At 36.9% G+C, this 18,747-nt stretch overlaps 2 protein-coding genes across 3 annotated transcripts; one reads left to right on the top strand and one right to left on the bottom strand.

Annotated features, from left to right (window-relative positions):
* Window positions 1-2,729: 2,729 nt before the first annotated feature.
* On the top strand, window positions 2,730-8,368 carry LOC141366253 (uncharacterized). The gene is made up of 4 exons (XM_073871719.1): window positions 2,730-3,674; window positions 3,755-3,846; window positions 7,216-7,326; window positions 7,484-8,368. Exons 1-4 carry the CDS (start codon window positions 3,576-3,578, stop codon window positions 7,863-7,865), a joined length of 684 nt encoding a protein of 227 aa, XP_073727820.1. The 5' UTR covers window positions 2,730-3,575; the 3' UTR covers window positions 7,866-8,368.
* Window positions 8,369-9,199: 831 nt separating this feature from the next.
* LOC141349224 (uncharacterized) lies at window positions 9,200-18,571 on the bottom strand. 2 transcript variants are annotated; one of them, XM_073871717.1, is made up of 13 exons: window positions 18,444-18,571; window positions 18,303-18,365; window positions 17,997-18,210; window positions 17,612-17,687; window positions 16,862-17,417; window positions 16,670-16,758; window positions 16,015-16,212; window positions 15,829-15,915; window positions 15,484-15,737; window positions 13,922-14,050; window positions 13,483-13,616; window positions 13,234-13,357; window positions 9,200-9,883 (listed from the first exon to the last, which is right to left on the bottom strand). In XM_073871717.1, the coding sequence occupies exons 5-12, from the start codon at window positions 16,906-16,908 to the stop codon at window positions 13,276-13,278; spliced, it is 1,020 nt and encodes a 339-aa protein (XP_073727818.1). In that variant the 5' UTR covers window positions 16,909-17,417; window positions 17,612-17,687; window positions 17,997-18,210; window positions 18,303-18,365; window positions 18,444-18,571; the 3' UTR covers window positions 9,200-9,883; window positions 13,234-13,275. The 2 variants fall into 2 exon arrangements, with proteins under 2 accessions (XP_073727818.1, XP_073727819.1); XM_073871718.1 differs by lacking the exon at window positions 16,670-16,758 and having other exon boundaries at window positions 9,201-9,883; window positions 17,338-17,417.
* Window positions 18,572-18,747: the final 176 nt, after the last annotated feature.

Below are 18,747 nucleotides of genomic sequence, written 5' to 3'. Positions count from 1 at the left end.
ACACCACAAATCTATACCCACCGAGCTTTATTGAAATCCGGACGAGCAAGGGAGTAAAGGGGAGACGGGGACGTGACTGCGCCAGCCATCTCCCTGATGCCTGTCTGGGCTTCACAGTACTCCCCTACTCGACTCAGAAACCTCAGGTGGAGGGCCGAGCAAGTGATAACATAATGCCATACATAATTTTCAATCACTCCTCTGCACTTTGGCAATTAATGGCCCGATTTATTGGTCTAGTGTTGAAGTTTTGGCCTTGTATTGTGGTTTGTATGTGCACAAAGTAGCGTTTCTTTTCCTTATATGTAGCCTTTTCTATTTTATACTTGACATTTGTTTTTGAAAGTTTATGCCTCAGCTCATGGTTTGCTGCACATATGTAAACAAGTAAGGAGAGATTAAACATTTTCTTAAGTTTATTAATAGCATTTACCATGCTTTGAAATGTTGACGAAAATGAGGATTTAGTTTATTTATTTATCAGGTTGTACAAGCTATCTATTGTGAGATGAGTACCATTACTAAAACAGTTATGTGAATGCCTTGTTAAAGAGAAAAGTTTTAAGTCTAGATTTAAAGGTATCTATTGTGTCTGATTCTCGGACAACGGTTGGTAAATCATTCCAGAGCTTAGGGGCTAAGTAGGAAAAGGATCTTCCACCTTTAGACACTTTTGATATTTTAGGGATAACTAAGAGACCAGAGTTTTGCGAACGCAGTGCACGTGATGGATTGTATTCTGATAGTAATTCTTTAAGATATGAAGGTGCTAGGCCATGTATGCGATAATTAACTGGTAGCCAGTGTAAAGATGCTAGAATTGGACTTATGTGGTCATACTTCTTAGATCGAGTACGCACTCTTGCAGAAGCCTTTTGAACTAGCTGCAGCTTGTTTACCTGATTTGCATGGCATCCCCCAAGTAGCGAGTTACAATAGTCTATTCTAGAGGTCATAAAAGCATGGATAAGCTTCTCTGCGTCAGATGTAGACAGTATATGGCGTATTTTTGAGATATTTCTAAGATGGAAGAATGCTGTGCGGCAGACGTTGCCGATATGACTATCGAAGGATAAATTGCTGTCAAACATCACACCTAAGTTCCTAACCGAGGAAGATGGTACCACAGTGCAGCCATCTATGTGCAACTTGTAATCTGACATATTATGTTTGTAGCGATTCGGTTCAATAATAAGCATCTCTTATTGGAGTTGAGCTTAAGAAAGTTATGTGCCATCCAGTCACTAACATCGCTAATGCAGTCTGTTAGCTTAGAAAACGTGTGGGTTTCGCTGGGATGTGAGGAGATGTAAAGCTGGGTATCATCCGCATAGCAGTGAAAACTTATGTTATGTTTCCTGATAATGTCTCCTAGAGGTAACATATATAATGAGAACATATATAATGAGAACGCTAATGAGACCTAAAACTGATCCCTGCGGTACACCATATTTAACCAGGGAGTGATATGACTCTTCCTCATTTACATAAACAAAGTGATACCGATTGGTTAGATACGACTAACGCCTGACCACTGATACCAACATAGTTTTCTAGTCTATTGAGTAAGATTGTGTGGTCTATTGTGTCAAAGGCTGCGCTAAGGTCTAGTAATATAAGGATTGAGATTTCACCACGATCGGATGTTAACAGGAGGTCATTTGTAACTCTAAGCAGCGCTGTCTCTGTGCTATGGTGGGGCCTGAATCCTGATTGGAACTTTTCATACGTACTATTATTTGTCAAGAATGTGCGTAACTGGCTTGCCACTACTTTTTCTAATATTTTCGAAAGAAAAGGGAAATTTGAGATTGGTCTAAAGTTATTAAGCTCTCCCTGATCAAGCTGTGTTTTTTTAATCAGCGGTTTAATAACTGCTAGCTTGAAAGCTGTTACTTTAAGTAGTTTTGTGGGAACGGGGTCTAATATACAGGACGATGATTTGGATGATGTGACTAGTTTAGAGAGCTCATCTATTGTAGTAGGTTTAAATGAATCAAGATGTTCATATGGTAATCTAGTGTTTAGTGAACTAATGGGTAGAGTGATGGCTGCTTGGGTAGTTACGATGTTTTCCCTAATAGCCGTAATTTTGTTAGAAAAGAAGTTATTGAAATATGGAAGAAAATTAATGACAAATCTTTTTGAATTAAAACAGCCTGTTGAATTGTACTACCTGAAAAAAAATGCATTGTATTGACCGTACTTGAATTTTAATGCATTGTATTTTTATGTTTTTGAATAGAAAAAGCATGTTGAATTGTACTACCTGAATAAAAATGCATTGTATTGACCGTACTTGAATTTTAATGCATTGTATTTTTAGGGCTTGCATTTTTAAGGGGTGAAATTCAACATGATTGCATATTTAAGATGTGAATATTTCACTTCAAAACATTTAAAACACATTTTCTGTATTAAAAATTCAATAGTCCATATTCATGTTTCAGATTTTTCTTCAAAATATTCAGTCTGTTTAAAAATACAACGTAAAATATTCAGCAGGCAATATTCTGTCCATTTAATTTCACGTCCACAAATTCGCGTCCAAAAATTCAGTGCTTCAAATTTCAACACTTCACATCCGGGAACTTCAGGAAAAGCAATAGACTACCGAGCATAATCTTCATCTGCTGTTAGTAGACCTCACCAGCAGGTGGTGCCAGAGCGTGTTGACGAAGAGCAGAGCAACAATTAAGAGACGACGAAAGGCCTCATTTGCCAAAATGGACCGAGCGGTGAGTTGATTGTTATCGTAATTAAGTTGATTATTAGCGTTGTAAGATATTATTTTACTTCAGTTTCATTGGTATGGCAAGCAAGATGAGTTATTTAATATGCAATATTATATATTTCCTTTTAGCAATTGATTTTGGATTATGTTTTGGAAAGACTCCGTTCACGCTTGGAAAATGCTGTTGGACGCCTGCCCCTTGACATGGACTTCCTGGAGTTTATCTGCTCGCAAGAACTGGTCTTTTTAAGTGCTGTGTCCAATTTAGTTACCATCCCATGTGATATTTTCGAAGGCATCTCAGAACTGCTCAGACTAATTAGACTAAACGTGTCAGATGGGGAGACGCGCACTCAGACTATTCTGCAGGAGTCAGGGTCGATAGGACGGCCACGTCTTCAAATCTCACCGGATTACATCACCAATCTCCTGGACCTTAACTGTTCCGTTCCAACTATTGCTCGCATGATTGGAGTAAGTACACGTTCAGTATTCAGACGAATGGCAGAATGTAACCTCTCCGTTCGGGCACGATATAGCACTCTCACGGACGAAGAGCTAGATGATTGTGTGAAAGATGTAAAGCAACACATGCCTCACTGCGGATACAGAATGATGAGAGCCGCTTTAAAGGCGCGAGGACACCATGTTCAGTTTGACCGGGTCAGGGCAGCAATGCACCGGATTGATACAGTGGGAGTCATGTCCCGAATGGCCCAATTGGGCTGCGTTGTACGACGGACCTATTCAGTATCAAGTCCTAGGTCAATAATGCACATTGACACCAACCACAAATTAATTCGGTAAGTTTGTCATTCAGTTATTGCATGTTGCAGTCCTTATGATAGAGATATGTGGTCTTTTTAAAACATTGCATGAAACATTTTTTCCCAGCTACAATATAGTCATCTTTGGGGGTGTAGATGGCTTTTCACGCAAGGTAGTGCATGGCTACACTTAACTATATTTTACTTACTGTGTCTATATTATCTATATTCAGCATTTATTCTGTGTCAACAGGTAATGTACCTTGGTGCTGCTTCTAACAACCTTGCTGCAACTACCTTGGATTTTTTTCAAGAAGCAGTGGAGACATTTGGCTTCCCTCTCAGGTAGGCTCAGGGGTTAAATTGGCATTTGTAATGTGGGGGGATTGGGGGTTTGAGGGGTAACATGCTTAATACTGATGACAGAAAGCCAGTGGTGTGTTTCAATGACATTCTGGACCTCTGATAGGATTTCATAAGTTTCAGCTTTAAAGGTGTGCCAGAAGTTGACCCAAAATATTTAAAAAAATAGCCTCTTAACTTTAAATTATGCATATAGCGTTTTAGACTCATAGATTTGCATTTGTTGCACATGTCATTATGCACAATTGATCAAACTTTGAAGGAAGTTATAAGAATCAACCTCCTTGAATAATTTTAGGCATAAGATACCCCAAAAGCTTAAATTAACAAGAAAAGGTACAACAGACAGTACTGTATCATTAACATCTCTTATAAATTAGCCATAGAGATAAAGTAAAAAAATCACTAAAGTTAGGTTGTAATTGATTTGTATAATCAAAATATTATTTTAATAAACTAAGTTATATCCAGTTTTATCTATTTAACATATTGTAATGAGATGAGTGACATGCTAAACATACTTAAATACTTTGTTTAGTCTTCTATTAAGTTTTCTCGACGTGGTCACCGTTCTTATCTCTTTCTTCTCTCATCTCTACAATGTCTAATGATCCTTGAGGTTCTCAGAGCACATTGTGACAAAAACGATTGAAGCGTCATGCAAATGAAAAAAGAAACCCCGCTCGCGCAATCCGGTTTTGTCGTTGGTGCCCTGCACACAGAGCATGAAGCTTAATGAATGGGTACGCTGGCACGGAGCAGAGCGAGACCTTCAGCCTTTGTGCCAGGGCTTAGTCCAGGCCCAATTTAAACCCTGGGTAGGCTACCTGTCATTTAGCATTTGGATGCCAAATCTTTCATATTTTATCAGTTTATTTAAGGAAATGATTTACATCGACACTTTTAATCAGCCTTTTAGGGGGCCATTCATATTATAATAACTATATAAAATATAGTTTAAAATCTTTTATATTATAGAGAATAGCGGAGCTCACACCACAACTATAATAACAATGATACAATGAGCGAAATCATTGGGATCACTTTCTGAGGGATTTTTTTAATCTGTTGAATGATAAACAATTGACAGCCAATCAAATCTATTTGAACTTCAAGTGCACGTGCATATGAAACTATTTGTAGAAGCTCTGCTGTGGTCCATAACAAAATTACATCAGGTGTACAGCGCTGTTGCAGTGATATTGACTTAATATTGTTTTAATTCTACTACATTGACTACACCAAAGGTAAGATATTAGATTACACAAAATATCACTGTTTAGTAGTGCTGATAACATATACCCTCTTTGTAAATTCAACAAGAACAGCATATTTACACATTAAAGGTGCAGTGTGTACATTTTTGCGCCATCTAGTGGTGAGGTTGCAAATTGCAACCAACGGCTCAGTCCACTGCTTACCCCTCGCTTTTGAAACGCATAGAGAAACTATTGTAGCCGCCACCGGAAAAACATGTCATCAACTGAGACAACTTAGTAAAAATGTTTGTCCATTAAGGGCTTCTGTAGAAACACGGCGGCACAAAATGGGAACTTCCATGTAATGGGACCCTCGGTGTATGTATATTAAAACGTCTCATTCTAAGACAATAAACACATAATGGTTCATTATAAAAAGGTCTTTATACACCCCTGATAATATAGTTTTGTATATTCTTTTGCATTCTGTCAAGAGATCCTTTCAAAAATTACACACTGCACCTTTAAGTGACAAGTAAACAATAGCAAAGTTTTTATTACAGAAAATATGCAATATTAGTTAATGCCATTGAAGACAAATGATTTGCATGCATGAGGGAATTAGCATAAAGTTATTGTTATGGTCCATGGACACTATTATAATTATTGTACGGTGCTGGACCTGATGTAATTTTGTGATGGACGTCAGCAATGCTTATCCACATCATTTCAAAAGCATGTGCACTTGAAGTTCAAATAGATTTGATTGGCTTTCAATTGTTTATCATTCATCAGATGAAAAACATTCGCTCAACGTGACCCCAACTATGTGGTTCCTTGTATCTTCATCGTTATAGAACTCCTGTATACTTTATATAGTATATTTTTTATAGTTACCACCGTTATAATGTAAACAGCCCTTAAAGGGATAGTTTACCCAAAAATGAAAATTCTGTCATTTACTCAATGTCATGTTGTTACAAACCCGCATAAATGTCATTGTTCTGATGAACACAGAGGAAGATATTTTGAGAAATGTTTGTGATCAAACCGTTCTTGGACCCCATTCACTTCCATAGTAGGGGAAAAAGAATACCATGGAAGTAAATGGGGTGCACAAACAGTTTGATCACAAACATTTCTCAAAATATCTTCCTCTGTGTTCATCAGAACAATGACATTTATACAGGTTTGTAATTCAATTCAATTTTAATTCAATTTTATTTATATAGCGCTTTTCACAATACTCAATTGTTTCAAAGCAGCTTTACATTAATAGAAGCAGTGAAAAGCACAGAAAACAACAGATAGCATAACATAATACACAATAGCATAAGCAGTCAAATTTGCTGCGGCTATGACGCGACATTATGAGCGAGCGTATTACTAATGTAACGTCTAGAAGAAGAAGCTAAGTTAAGCCCAAGCAGGCTACCTCCCCGGGGTAAAAAAACCCCTAGGAGAAAAAAAAAAACAAAAACCCCGGGTTGTTTAGCCGAGGAAATAAAAATAAAAGTCCTAGGAGGGAAAAACCCTTGGGAGATATACATGTATATACACACATATAAACGGATAAGGAGCTTAAGCGGAGCTTAAGCGGAGATTAAGCAGAGATTAAGCGGATATTAAGCGGGTCCTGCCGGTGGTCGTTGGTCAGGCATCAGCTGGGCATCACATTGAAGGACGACCAGTAGATCAGAGGTGGGCCGACTCTCACATCTACCGGAACTGGGTCTGTTTGTCCCATTGTCCTCAGGGTCAATGGGACCCAGGGACGAGACAGGGAGAGAAAAACAAAATCATATTAGCGTAGGGGCCGTTCACATGTAATGCAAGTGTCACACAGTGATGTGGTTGAATCAGCTTAGTTTCAGACAGACTAACTATTGCGGCATAATTATGTTATCCACAGTTGAGGATTTTGCAAATTGGGGGCCCACTGCGACGATATATATTTGTAACTAAGGGTCACCTTCCGATTTTTAAGAGAAAATGAAACCTGTTGACCTGTTTGTAACAACATAACAGTGAGTAAATGATGACAGAATTTTAATTTTTGGGTGAACTATTGTTTGTATTTAATGTTTTAGCAAATAAAGATACATTTTTGAGTAATGTTTCAATATCTCTATTTAAACACCCATGTTTTTAGGGTACAAGGAGATCAGGGCGTCGAAAATGTGGACGTGGCTCGCCTGATGTTCACAGTTCGTGGAACAGAAAGGGGCAGCTTTATTTCAGGAAAGAGCGTCCACAATCAACGGTAAGTTGAAATTTTCCAATATTGTTATTTGAATTGTTTAAGATTTTTTAAGTTTTATTGAAAATAAATATTATTATACATTTTATAGTTAATCAAATTGTGCATAATATCTGTCTGAAAATGTAATATTTTATTGATGCATTACTTAACTTTTCAGTATAGAGAGGTTGTGGAGAGATGTCTGGACAGCAGTGACAAATGTCTATTACGATGTTCTACATGCTCTGGAAGAAGGTGGACACCTTGACATTTCTGACCTTACACATTTGTTCTGTTGCCACTATGTATTTCTTCCACGGCTTCAAGATGACCTCAACCTTTTCCGAAACACCTGGGACAATCACCCAATACGCACAGAGGGCAATATGACCCCTAACCAGTTGTGGGTGATGGGAAGTATCCGCAATCCTGTACCTGAACCTGACATAGAGGTATGTTTGTTGTGGATTTTGACATTAAAAGACAATAATGATCACAGTGTATTTAATACAACACATTTGAATAAAGATATTAGGCCCAATTTAACATACAGGGCTTAGATTAAGCCAGGATTAGGATTTAGTTCAATTAGGTAATTTAAGTATCTTTTTTAAATAAGAAATTTCTGATGTGCACCTTGAGACCTACAAAATAATGGCACTGACATATTTTTTAGATTTGTCAAGTTGCTTTATTTTTTTAATAAGTTGCTTTCAGTTAAAATAGCTCAAAAGTGCATTTTGATCTATGGCCCCTCTTTCACACAGAGATTCCAGAAAACACTGATAAAGTGTCCCTTGGATCATCTAATTTTGGTTCATTCACACTGCCAGTGATTTTTCTGAAATCTGTGCATGTTTACACATCCTGTAAAGTCACATGACATCAATGTGACTTGAGATATCTCCTTAGCATCTTAAGTTTGCATATGATCTATAATTTATTTCTTATGAAACCACACTTATGCATTAGTTTCTTCTGATTTGATCATAAACTAGTGCATTGCATACCATTTCGCCAAGCTGGAGAACGATTTAAGCTTCAGCATCATCACTATGGCAAACCCCTTACGCCAGGGGTGGGCAATTCCTGGTCCTGGAGGGCCACAGTCCTGCAGAGTTTAGTGCCAACCCTAATCAAACACAGCTGAAAAATCTAATTGAAGTCTTCAGGAGTGTTTGGAAATGACATTCAGGTGGGTTCGATTAAGGTTGAAGCTTAACTCTGCAGGACTGTGGCCCTCGATTCCCACTCCTGCCTTACGCACTGATTACAGCTTTTGTTCACACAGGTTGCTTTCCGGGACTGATCCGGGTAATGTTACTAGGTCCCCATCCCAAGACATGTTTGTGTTCACACAGAAGGCACTCTGGCAATTTTATAGGATCAACATGCTGTGTGAAATGGGCTTAGGACTAGTTTAATCCATTACTATAAAATTTGGGTTAATTGAATTTTTTTTCAGAATTGTAAGTGGGATCTCATTTGTGACATTAAATGATTCATCTTGCTGTTTTTTTTAGGGATTAAGCATACCACAAATAGACTGGGAGAGTAGTGGACTGAGCGTTGATGCACATTCCAGTATTGTTGTGCCTCAAACTGAATGTCCCCTGACTGATGAGCAAATGGCAGCACTCAGAGAAACTGTAGACCCCAAAGGACCTTCACAGACTTTTGGCTGGGATATCTATCTAGTTGCACTCCATTTTTGCCAATCAGTTCTTATGGAATAGTGATTTTTATCTTCTGCAAATGCTGACTTAAATCAGTAGCAATTATGTAATGAGTAATTTGAGTTAACAGTACCTTAAAAAGCATAATAAAAACTGCTTTTGTTTCTGTGTAACTTATTTATTGATAAGCACAGTAGGGAGATTATGAAATTATTATTAAACTACTGCTTCAATTTAATATTTGTGCTTCCACTGAACAAGTTCAAATACATTTGCATAACTTGCAAAATACAAATACTTTGTTGCATAACTTGCAAAATACAAATACTTTGTTTTTAAAGTACTTTTAAGATATTGCTCAGATTCCAACAAGGAACAGATATTCAACATTACTAAAACCACTGCATGACTTCATGCATGAATAAAAGTCCATTGTTTAACAGTTTAAGCTTATAATGCAAGTAACTGCATTTACAAAAAGTAACCCATTACTTAAACACAGAATGTGTTGTTACTTATAGCACATTATCAAATATCACTACATGCATCATGTACAGTAAACACGTAAAAAAACAATTTTAAGCTGGATTTTAACAAAGTATTTGACCAAAGTGCCATCTATTAACTCGAAGAATACGTGCATATTAGTGTGCAACAAATGTAACATGTGCATGTGTCTAAAAATTAAACATGGCCAAAACCATACTTGCACGTGCCAATGCACATCAACAAGTCCTTTTTGAACGTCTGGAAATCATTGTAGTGCCCTGGTAGCCGGAGAACACAAAAGCAGGTGGAGGATTTCGGGAAATCGCTTTTGACAATTTCCACAGCCATATTTGCCTCCATCCGCTCCCATCCCACCCAGAACTTTAGAAGGTTTTTTAGATCCTCGCTGGATGCTGAAATGACAAAAGAAGCAGTTCACCCTAAAATTCATTTACACACTCTTACAGAATTTCTACATGTTATGACTTTCCTTTAAAGGTGACCTATTGTGCCCCTTTTGACAAGATGTAGTAACACTCAGGTATTCCCAGGATGTGTCTGTACACAGCGACTCATTCCCTTATCATAGAACAAGGGTTACATACATAACCCGAGACGTTTTCCACCCCTTTTCCAAAACTAATTTGTTTGACCTTCCTAAGGCTGAAAAACTTAAAGTGGTTAATTTTATTTTAAAGGGTTAGTTTACACTAAAATTAAAATTATGTCATTAATTACTCCAAATCCATAAGACGGAACACAAGTTCAGAACACAAATGCAGATATTTATGAAATCTGAGAGCTTTATGACCCTTCACAAATACCACTTTGACACTAAAGAAACATGAGTCTCCCAGAATAGCTTCTTATAGTGAGTTGTTAAAAAATATCTGTAACCCAGCTAACAGAAAAAAGTTCTAAGAACGTTCCCTGAAAGTTCCCAAAAATGTTCTGCCAACGTAAAAAGTGTCCAGTTTTCTTGACGTTCTAAGAATGTTTTTGTGTTGTCTGAACGTTAGAGGAATGTTACATTTTACCTTTATTAAACGTTAGGACAATGTCATGTTTTAATGTTCACACAATCTTTAAAACAACAACTGTTTATTATATTGACTTGTTTGATTGTTATGTAAATGATAGAGAAACATTGCATTTTATTATTTTATAAAACATTATTTCTGAATGTTCAGTAAATATATTGCAGTAGAAAACTCAATTCACTTACTAGGTATAGATGTTGTTTTGTTTCATTTTAAGTCACCCTTATTGTGATTAATGTGTTTTAGTTGGACTCTTGACTTTTTGCTTGCTAGGTTTTTTCCTGGTTGTGTTAACTTTGTGTTAATACATCACATTTGTTATAAACATGTAAAGTTAATAGTGTAATTCTGTGGTGGTTGGTACATAATGGTAGAGATCATCACCTAATTAATTTACTAATCAAAAGTTTATTTTCTGTCAATAATGTAAATGAGATCCAGCACTTTCACAGCAGTTTGTGATTAAGGAGTTTTAGAAACTTTGGACAAAAATATCTGCTGTAAAATTGGGATGCACAAACATCAAGAATCAGACTATGAATCTCAATCATGGTGACAATTAAATGAAAAACTTCTTGCTGCAAAGCATGCTGGGTATCAACAAATTACAAATCTCATTCAGGACTCCCAGCATGCACTGCAGCATTGATAATGATTTTTTTTACAATTTTATTTGTCACCATGGTTGAGATTCATAGTCTGATTCTTGATGTTTGTGCATCCCAATTTTACAGCAGATATTTTTGTGTTAAGTTTCTAAAACTCCTTAATGACAAACTGCTGTGAAAGTGCTGGATCTCATTTACATTATTGACAGAAAATAAACTTTTGATTAGTAAATTAATTAGGTGATGATCTCTACCATTATGTACCAACCACCACAGAATTACACTATTAACTTTACATGTTTATAACAAATGTGGTGTATTAACACAAAGTTAACAACCCGGAAAAAACCTAGCAAGCAAAAAGTCAAGAGTCCAACTAAAACACATTAATCACAATAATGGTGACTTAAAGGATAATTCCGGTATTTAACACTTTGAGTCTCATTTCTGGTTTGTTTTGGATGAACTACATTGATGGACACATACATTTTGACAGTGGGTCGTGTCTTGAGTTTTTGACTCGTTTGGGGGCGTCTCTTGACTGCTTCAGAGTGGAGGTCGGTGGCCATGCACAAACACGTCATTAAAACAACACTTAACGTTCATTTTCGGAACTGTGCTGCTCACCGAGTGGTTCGTGGTGTTCGTTGATGATTAAAAACAAGTTGTGTAGCGAAATACAGTTTCTGTCGTGTTTTATTTGGCATTTTGTAAAATTCCATTGACTTCCCTTGGAAGACGCATTGCTCGCTGATATATCACTCCGCCGCCGGGAAACAGAAAAGGGTCTGTTTACTTTCAGAAGAAATTTATCCCATATTTGTAGGGCTGACATTCGATTCGTGGGTTGACATTCGATTTTCAGTTTTGAGATTCGAATAATATATATATATATATATATATATATATATATATATATATTTTACAGCGTTAACGCAGAGCTTTTGCCAAGCAGGAAGTGCGCTTCACGCTCCCGCTCTATAGGTGGCGCAGAGAGACCAACATCCATAGCCAACAGCAATAGTGGAAGAGATCACCTCAAACGGAAAGCACGCTAATAGTGTTGTAAATAACGTTCAGTTTCTTGCAAAAACTGATTGATTTGCTTCACAAGACGTCAATATGTCACACGGAGTTATGGGGGATTACTGTTGTATTGGATATATATGCTTTAGCTCTTAAAGTGTGCGGATCTGTTGACATGCATGACGGAGCACTGGGGTTTCTGCAAAATATCTTCTTTATTGTTTTGCTGATGAAAAAACATATTGGATGGTGTAAGTGTTTTAAATAAACTTGATTTTGAAAGTATGCTACCGTTTTATTACAGTTTATTGGACTACGTTCATTCATGCTTCAGACTCAAATATAGAGCGGAAGTATATACGCGGTTGTGAGGTATCTGAAAAAATAGTTCCACTATAGCAAATAACACGGACTGAAATCATACATTGCGCTAATATATTTGTTTTTGATCATCAACGAACACCACGAACCACTCGGGGAGTAGTACAGTTTTGAAAATGAACGTTGAGTGTTGTTTTGGTGACGTGTTTGTGCGTGCCCATTGGCTTCCGTTCTGGGGCAGTCAGGAGACGCTTCTAAATGAGTCGAAAAGTCAAGACACGACCCATTGTCGGGATTTCTGTGTCCATCACTGTAGTTCATCCAAAACAAACCAGAAATGAGACTCAAAGTGTTGAATACCGGAATTATCCTTTAAAATGAAACAAAACAACATCTATACCTAGTAAGTGAATTGTGTTTTCTACAGCAATATATTTACTGAACATTCAGAAATAATGTTTTATAAAAAATGAAATGCAATGTTTCTCTATGTTTTATATAACAATCAAACAAGTCAATATAATAAACAGTTGTTGTTTTAAAGATTGTGTGAACATTAAAACATGTCATTGTCCTAACGTTTAATAAAGGTAAAATGTAACATTCCTCTAACGTTCAGACAACACAAAAACGTTCTTAGAACTTCAAGAAAACTGGACACTTTTTACGCTGGCAGAATGTTTTTGGAAACCATGGGAACTTTCAAGGAACTTTTTTTCTGTTAGCTAGGAAGACACAGCTATACTTTTCAAATTCTGAAGCACATACCTGTCTCAATGAACTGCTTTAAATACCCAGTGATTCCTTCCTTTATATCAGGCGAGTATTCGTTGTCGTCATCATCATCATCTTCATCATCACTCCTATGCCAGGAGATATGGGAAAGCAGCATCTAAATAAGTAACAGAATGAGAGTCTATAATCAGTTATGTATTTATGTTTGCAAAGAAAAGAGACATTGACATTCCGTTTAAGGAAAAAGATGTTTGTAGTCATCTAAAGAGAAGGAAGCCTTACCTCTGGAGTGCACGAGTCCTCTGATTCCTTAGGGAAAATGCCACATCCTTCCTCTCATTTAGAAGATTCCAAACAAAAGTCTCTTTTAGTCCTCGTCTTATCTGTTTAATTTGTCGTGTTCTTCTACCAAGAACCTACAAAGAAATGGGGGGGGTTACATTCAAATTTCAATGTCGGAATGCAGACAGAAAAAAACCTTTCACCCCAGAGCATGTTCTTACTATCCTGCTGTTATTCTAGAATTTAACATCCTTACATTATAAAGCTTAGTGTGAAAGATCATAAATGCTGACATCTCTCTTACACCTGTATTACAGTGCCATAAGAAGCATGATAAAAATGCATTAACAAGTATTCAAGTAAAATTAGTTGCAAAAGATAATTGAAATGTATAAAAATAAGTGCAATTTACATTGTCACAAACACAAATTTTAATTACCGCATGTGATAGCAGACGTTCATAAAGCCACCTCCTATTTCCTTCTGTTGGACCAGGAAGATCCCAAGACAAACACAGTACCAGTACTTTACTCGACTGGTCCTCATTTAATGGAGAATGTCCACTGAGCTAAAAATAAATAAAACAAATATAACAAAAGTGTCCAAATAATTTTTGATTCCAAATTTTTAGTTTTTAGAAGTGCAATGTATGAAGATTTTTCAATGACATGTATTTAACTTTATTTTGCTAACCCTAACTTACATAAAAGAACTACAGTGTCATACACCCTCTAGTAAAAATGTAAAAAAAAAGTAAAAATGTCTGAATAATATTTGGTTTGTGTGTGTAAGGAATAATTGACGACGGGCCGTTGAATTATAAGAAATTAACGCACAGTCAAGGTGGTAATGTGGCACGATGTGAAGCGGTGTGTTTATATTCAAATAATTCAACACAGTCAATTATTCCTCTTATACCACGCTTACCACAAACATTGCTCTGGTATGTTTACCTAGATGTTTCCCTTAAAAGCAAATATACAAATCCCCAAAAATCATTTCCATTGTTTCAACTGACAACTCTCTTGTTGAGGCCATGTTTCTTTTCAATTAGATCAGTAGCTGGTTAAGGTGTGTAAGCACTCAATTGTTTTTACTGCTGACTAATAGACCCCTTCACGTCACAGGCGGTTCCCACTGCGCATGTCGGGGTCAGAAAAGTCATTACAGCAGATTGAGTTGCGTATTTAAAGAACAAAAAATAAAAAGGTTTCTGTGATTTGTCTATTTGCTTTAAAGTGAAGCATCTGGGTGAACATCATTAAATGTAAAAAGTGTGTGTTGATTCCATAATTTATGCTAGGGGTTGTAACTACGTATAAATAATTTCACATATACAAACACACACAGATGAGCCATAACATTATGACCACCTGTCTAATATTGTGTAGATCCCCATTTTACCACCAAAACAGCCCTGACCCGTTGAGGCACTAAATTCTTCTAATCAGAACCTGCATTCACTTTTTCCTTGGACCACTTTTGATAGGTACTGACTACATCAGACTGGGAACATCCCACAAGATGCTTTGACCCAGCAATCAAAATTTTGCCCTTGTCAAAGTCGATCCGCCCATTTTCCCTGCTTCTATCACATCAACTACACTTGTCCTCAAAGTTGATGTGTTAGAAGCAGGAAAAATGGGCTAGTGCAATTGTAATGACTAGACGACTGGGTCAGAGCATCTCCAAAACAGCAGCTCTAGTGGGGTGTTCCCAGTCTGCAGTGGTCAGTGTCCGATCCAACAGACAAGCTACTGTAGTTGAAATCGGTGAAAATGTGAATGCTGGTTCTGATAGAAAGGTTTAATGAGTCAATGCCTTGACAGGTCAGGGCTGTTTTGGTGGCAAAAAGGGGATCTACACAATATTAGGCAGGTGGTCAATGTTGTGGCTGATCTGTATATATATAAAATGGCAACAACAACAAATTCCAAATAGGTCAAAGCATCTTCCAAAACTAAATCAAGTATCTACAAAAATAAAACATTTTATATATACCAAGTCGATGGTCTCTCGTATGTCAACATCTGGGCAGTCCTCCAGTTGCAAAGTGGCAGTATCTTCAGAACCTTGAAGCAGAACATGAACAAAAGCTCTGCTGAGCCCTGCAAAACATGGGCCACCATGCAGAAAGGAATGGCCTAGCATTCTCCCTGCAACTAGGAAGAGATCGCTTTCAATGAGGAATTGTAAGGATGAGGGCACCAAGTGGTCAGGCTCCCCCTCGAAGAGGCAAGTAACTCCTGTGTTTCCTGTTAATTCCAAATAAGCATTAGGTATATCCAATTATAGCAATTATTCAAAATATAAATTTTGCAGTGCAACTATTAGATGACTGCATACCCAAGTTCAAACTGAAACCATACTTCAGTTTTTCGAGAACTGTAGAAAAAAAGTGCCTAGTCACTCCGTCACCAACTGCGGCATCCCCTGAAAAAAATTAACATACAATAATTAAAGCTGACATCACAGGTTGACTATATGAGCTGCATATTTTATTGCACACAGTTATTCTTCTTTAGACTGTACCTTGAAGTTGACATTTAACCGGACATGCCCACTCTACGTGTCTTTGCTTGTAAAAGTTGATCAGTTGCCTCTCTTGTTCTTCAACACCTGATCTTAAGTCCATACACATCAAAAGCGGTTTCCCTGTCTCATGCAATCTGAGAATTTCCTTTCTGTACAAGTCAGCAGCCATTTTTGGATCAGGGTGGGTCTTCCAATCTGATATAAAAAATAAAATATCAAGATGTTGCACATCAATAGTAGTACCATTTTTCTCTGTCTCTACTTGTTTGCCACAAATTCATGATGGACTATAAAAGAAGAGTTTCGTTGCAAAATGAGATAAATTCATTTTTTAACATTTTTGTCAAAACATGTTTATTATTATGTTATCATGTTATTATTTTGTTTTATTGTGCTACTTAGCTGTATTTTTTAAGTTATGAAGGTTTAAATCAAAACAAACCAACTGCAGTTGCATTGAAATTAATTGGAATGCACAACCAAAAAACGAGATTTCTGAACAATTAAAAAAACGGCGGTTATCTCGTCTTGCAACGAAACTCTTCAAATATAGACTTATTTAGAACTTCAGCAATAGAACATAATGCCAACAAACTGTCATGTCACCCTCTTGCAACTGGCAAAAAAGCCAGGAAGGAAACAATGTAAATACCATTATCCATGTATGAAAATTCAGTGTTGTTCACTTCATTATCCAAACATGACAACTCAGTTGTGTTGTTAATTTCATCATCCAGTGGTCTACAGGGGGAAAACAATAAAAATGCTGTTTCTAATGTGATGTTAAGAGCACTTTTACAAATAATTTTTTTATTTGTCACAAAATATTTCCCAGCTTACACACCTTTCACCACATTCACTGGCATGGACTTCCAAGATGTCAAGGGGCATTTCTTCTTGGCAAACCGGACAGCAACCCTATAAAATAGATGACCAACCGCTTACAAAAAAACCTCTTAAATATTCTTTTTTATGCAAATTTTTCCAACAGTTTGCAATTAACCTTTTGCTCATTTAGGCCCAAATGTATTTATAAAGAAATGCAAGTGTACAGAGAGAATTTACCTTTTCATTGTTATTTTTCACGCTTTCCACATCATGTGCCTTATACAGAATATCATCCTGATTTTCATCTTCAACCACAACAACATCAGAACAAGTCTTAATGTGATTTGTAAGGATCTGAAGTGGGAAGGACTTTTTGCATTGTTTGCATACTGCCTTTGGCATGTCACGAAATGATTCCGATGATGGTGGCAAGGGAGCAGTGTCAAGCTCCTCCTGGAGAGGGGCTATATAAAGGACTGAACTTTCTCTTACTTTGTTCATTTTTATAAGCCTGCCTGTGTAGCCACAGTCTGCAGGTGCCACTACAGCAAGCTTCCGACTTCCCCAACCACCTGAAAGTATGAACAACAAAAGAGTTATGTTATGTTTTTATTACATTCTAATGTATGCATGTATATATATTTCTCTGATGAAACATCTAATGTTCTTAACACTTCAACATAGTACTGTTCTATCTGTATGTATCTGTCATTTATAACTATATTTAAACATCTAGATCATTCATACTCAAGGCAATAAATATTACCAGATCCTTTATAAAGGAGCCATCCACCAGTTACTCCTCCAAGTTTTGGATACAATTCGATAAGTTTATCGCATAACTGTTAAAGAAAACAGAATTAATTAATCACGCTGCTATCGCTGCTCTATATCTGGGGATCCCAGTTTAATGACATTTTATAAAAAACATTAATTTATCATAATTCTCTTTAATTAAACATCAGAAAAATAAGGCAATAATGTAATTTGTTTTGTTTAATTCAAATTTTAAGTTGTGGAATGTCTTTGGGGGGGCATAAAGGGGGCCGCACAGCAAAAAAAAAAAAAAAAGAGAGAACCACTGCTCTGTGTGACCATTCACAAAGATAATTATATTAACAGGTTCTTTTTGACATGAAGTGTATCTGTACCTCTTCATGAGTCATATTTTCATCTAGAGTGGCAATTCTGCGTCCTAGTCCTGCCTGTGTATGGACCAGTTGATCTGGACCACTAGGGGACCGCTCACATTGGGCTGGAAGCAGGTGGAACATGACCTGAAATGGTTTTGGTTTAATGGGCACAGGACATGCTCCAGTAAAGCGGCGTTTTCCTCTGCGACTTGAAAATAATCCAGGAAAGGACCTGTTGTAAAAATTTTATGTATACAGAAATTTGTAGATCAGAGCAGACCAACAATTCATAACCAGGAATGCAATATACAATTTTCTACTGACCTGGTCATTTCTGTTTGTACAGAAGATGATGGCCCTTGAGTTTGGACTCTACCATTAGATGATCTGACAAAAAAAGATTAAGTTTTATCATAATGTGTGTGCTGACATTGTTAAAATGCTTGATAAAAAATATTCCATTACCTGTTTGTTCCCTGACTTGTTGAACACGCAGCTTTTTCTTGGGTCAAGAGTGACAAAAGGTGCCTTGCTGATCTCAGCACTTCATTGTCTCCCTTGTGAAACAAACACAACATGTATGGGACATGGAGAGTAGCTTAACAAGATTTCCACTTATCATACTGTAGGTGACAAATTATTAATGCAGATAACGTTACTGGGCTGCATTTTTCAAAAGCTAAGTTGATCATAGAGACCATTGGTGGCAATGGTGATATCTACTTGGGCCTATGATACTTTTGAGAAACAATACCCTGGATAGATAGAC

This window comes from Misgurnus anguillicaudatus, chromosome 9 (assembly GCF_027580225.2).
Source record: "Misgurnus anguillicaudatus chromosome 9, ASM2758022v2, whole genome shotgun sequence".
NCBI lineage: Eukaryota > Metazoa > Chordata > Actinopteri > Cypriniformes > Cobitidae > Misgurnus > Misgurnus anguillicaudatus.
The sequence above is the reverse complement of the archived record's forward strand: the minus strand, read 5'-3'. Positions and strand labels throughout refer to the sequence as shown.